Source organism: Buceros rhinoceros, unplaced genomic scaffold, assembly GCF_000710305.1.
Source record: "Buceros rhinoceros silvestris isolate BGI_N320 unplaced genomic scaffold, ASM71030v1 scaffold36280, whole genome shotgun sequence".
Lineage (NCBI taxonomy): Eukaryota > Metazoa > Chordata > Aves > Bucerotiformes > Bucerotidae > Buceros > Buceros rhinoceros.
The window spans coordinates 12,636-15,898 of record NW_010390806.1 but is presented as its reverse complement, the minus strand read 5'-3'; the positions used below and the strand labels follow the sequence as shown (position 1 = coordinate 15,898).

General features: G+C 40.5%; 1 protein-coding gene across 1 annotated transcript in view; it reads right to left on the bottom strand.

Annotated features, from left to right (window-relative positions):
• Nucleotides 1-339: 339 nt before the first annotated feature.
• The window catches only part of LOC104496139 (cysteine-rich hydrophobic domain-containing protein 1), a gene marked incomplete at its 5' end in the record, with an annotated part of 9,061 nt that continues 6,137 nt past the window's right edge, over nucleotides 340-3,263 (bottom strand). Inside the window, 4 exons of the mRNA XM_010139222.1 lie at nucleotides 340-761; nucleotides 1,318-1,377; nucleotides 1,610-1,666; nucleotides 2,312-2,467. Coding sequence (XP_010137524.1) covers nucleotides 711-761; nucleotides 1,318-1,377; nucleotides 1,610-1,666; nucleotides 2,312-2,467 — 324 coding nt within the window. The remainder of the gene's footprint in view (nucleotides 762-1,317; nucleotides 1,378-1,609; nucleotides 1,667-2,311; nucleotides 2,468-3,263) is intronic.

Genomic DNA, 3,263 nt, shown 5'->3' with positions numbered 1-3,263 from the left:
CTCAGTATGGCTTTACTGTAACACCGGCATGTGAGCGGGGCTCACGTGCAATCAGAGGAACACCAGCCAATGGAATGAACAAGCCGCTGTCGGGCTGTTGGCAATAGGGTCAGAGCTATATTACATTCTGTAAACCTCGGCATACCACACTCAAAGACATTACGCAAAGAGTCAGTATTTACAAATCCATAGCGGGGAAAAGAATTAACCCCTGATGTCAATGATAAGTTTGCAAAGTGCGGGACAAAACCAGTGCTGTTGATTGCAAGTCCTATGCAAGCAAGTTCTACTAAAGTCGTTACTACTAGACGCTTACCTGGACATTTCCACTGAGGGTTTATAGGATTGCGACATTTTGAATGAAATAGAGTATGACATGGCATTAGGATGCGTGTTTGAGGACAGCACTATAGAAATGAGTAAGGCAGCATGCTCAGAGTAAGTTTAAGCAGCACTGATGTTAGATCCCGAGTGGCAACTATATCAGTTAATGTTAAAAATTCAGAGTGCAACATAGAAGCCTTGTTTAACATAAAAAAAAAAATGTGCAAATTGTTCTCTTCTTAACAAAAGAAAGTAACAGCAAGGAAGATATTCTACTGAAGGACATTTTTAAGTCACAGCGAAGTAGACAGTCTTCTTTCCAAAACTATCTACAAGGCACTAAGGGTAGAAAATGACAGGTAACGTGAAAGGCCAAACGCTGTTCCTCAGTCAGGTCGAAATATGGGATATTTTGGTAAGAACTCTATTAATATTACCTGTTGAAGAAGGGAAAAAGACAAGAACAGAACACAGTAACCAAAAAGTTCAAACCTTCATCACAATTTCCATGCAGCACTAGCTAGTATGTAAGACTACAGGTATCAGGGATACTGTGTAGGGAGGGAATGTTCCCAGAGGCACCACACAGAACTTTCATTCATTTTGAAATTCAGGCCTCTGGACACCTGGCTTTTTTGAGGTGACTAAATCTTTTCTTCAAGCCTACATGATCTTCACAGCTATACGTGAAGGTGGATGGGGGAGTAGCAGGACCACAGAACTGTTTTGAATATTTTACAAATTACAAGTGTACCTGCAGGGCAACCCCAGAATTGGTATGATGAGAAAGCACGTTTAGCAGTGACAATTTCCAAGTCTCAGTTCCTGCCATGGCTACTCTGGTTAGGAGTGGCCCGCCCAGCTTTACGCCACGCGCGACTGCACGTTCTCCTGAGGGAGTTTTTCTGATAGATAACAGTCCACTAAGCTCAGGATTTTCTCTGAAATCACAGTTGTGTTGAATAGCAAACAAGCCACAGAAGGAATACTTACATACTCCATCATGTTGCTGGTTTCGCATTTCCTTTTACTCAACTTCCAGTGCAAACCAAGCTAAGAAAAGAATTTTCCAAGAATTAACAGGTACCAGAGCATGGTTTTGATGAGTAACATTGCAAGCACTAACAACATCTAATTATTGGGATCTGCCACACTGCAGACACAGTGGAACAGCAGTATAAAGCATGGAATTACAACAAGACCGTAAAATTCCTACATGCCAATTATGCAAAAATAACTTACTATTCTTAGAGCCGATAAAACCACGCTCTCTAACTTTGCTTACCTTATGATATAGTCTGTTATTTTCCCATTCTAATAACTTCTGAATTGATCTTCTAGTCTAAAAAGTAAGTCAAAACTGTATTATACATGGGTCAGTAGCCAGCCTCATCCAGAAGTCTTGCTATGCATTTCTGACTTAAGATTAATTTAAAATAAGTTCGTTTCCTAACAGTAGAACCAGGCGAAAGAGAAATAACAAATGAATGTCCCACCACTTCAACTACCCACTCCTCAATATCAGATCTTCTTCAGGAAAAAACCCCAAACCACCCATGGATTTTTTTGTTAATCGGGACTGCATAATCTCTCAAAAGCCAGAAGTTTTACTTTTTAAACAGGAAAAGTCATTTTCCCTCCAGTTCAGGCAGTCTTTGAAGGTCAGTGTCCAGTTCCATGCTCATTTAATTAAATTCTTAGACCTTCAGAAATCCTGGAAATTTGGGTGATCATATACTCCTCCGTGTTCTTCAAACTGAGATGGGATTAGCTAATTCCTAAATTCAGTGGGTAATTTGGTATCATTTACTTCATTAACAAACTTTTTTTTTTAATTATTTTCTAAGGAATGGAGAACGGGTTAACTTTTTCAATGGATGTGAGACAAAAAATGGGTTTTGAAATGGGGATGACGCTATTCAGCATTATTTAATGTAATCGGTAACTGCAAAATAAGCCGAGTAGGAAGACTGAAGCCTGTACTTACTCTTTTGTTAAGACAGACTACTGGCCACAGGCTACAGCCCAGCGTGCAGCAGCAGCACAGACAGCCACAGAGCAGCCATTTTACATTGACAGGGAGATTCTTTCTTAAACAGGCATTCACACGGCTGATGCTGGTCTTGAATTCTTCTGGGGCGACCTGCAACAGAAGCGCTGAACTTCACTGGCAAGCCATCACAGCTGTGTTTTCTCAATCATTTCCTCTATGGATTAAAATGTAAATGAAACATAATACCATCATAGAATATGACCCCATCTTCTACAATACTGGACACCCAGTGAGCATGAAAAGTCACTGTCCTGTAACTAATTAATTTACGGTACATGCTTTGCAAAAACTGACATTAGACACTGCTTTGATGAACAGCCTCATCCTTATTTATGGCACCATTAATAAATCAATTGTCCTGATACCACAGTGGCCCCCCACAAAATTACACGTGGGACAGAGCTGTGCAACTGGCTACACTGACCAAACACCATGGAAGAATGACAGATACCTAGTTTCCAGGGGAATGCAGGGCAGCCTCACAGGAAAAACACTTAGGTGTCACATAGGAAAAAAGGGTAATACTGTCCAAATTAACTTCGTAGCAATGCAAGTCTAGGCTGTGCCTGGGGGAAGGGGGACCTCTGTCCACAAATAAATTCCTAAAGCAGTCCACAACACCACAACTTCACTTGTGGCTGCTTCCTAAAATAGAGAAGCCTGGAGAGACATATACTGGATTAGATTCGAGGCAAAGAAATGCATCTTGCACAGGGTTATGAATAAAGCCTAGCTGTTGAAAACCACCATATTTAAATTAAGGAATATTCAGCAGAGCTTACTCAAAATATTTTCAGTATATTGCCACTGCAAAGTCATGGGGGAAACCAACATTTTCTATCTGAAATAAGCTCCCTTCTCTAATAGCAGCATGTTTCTTAGGAAA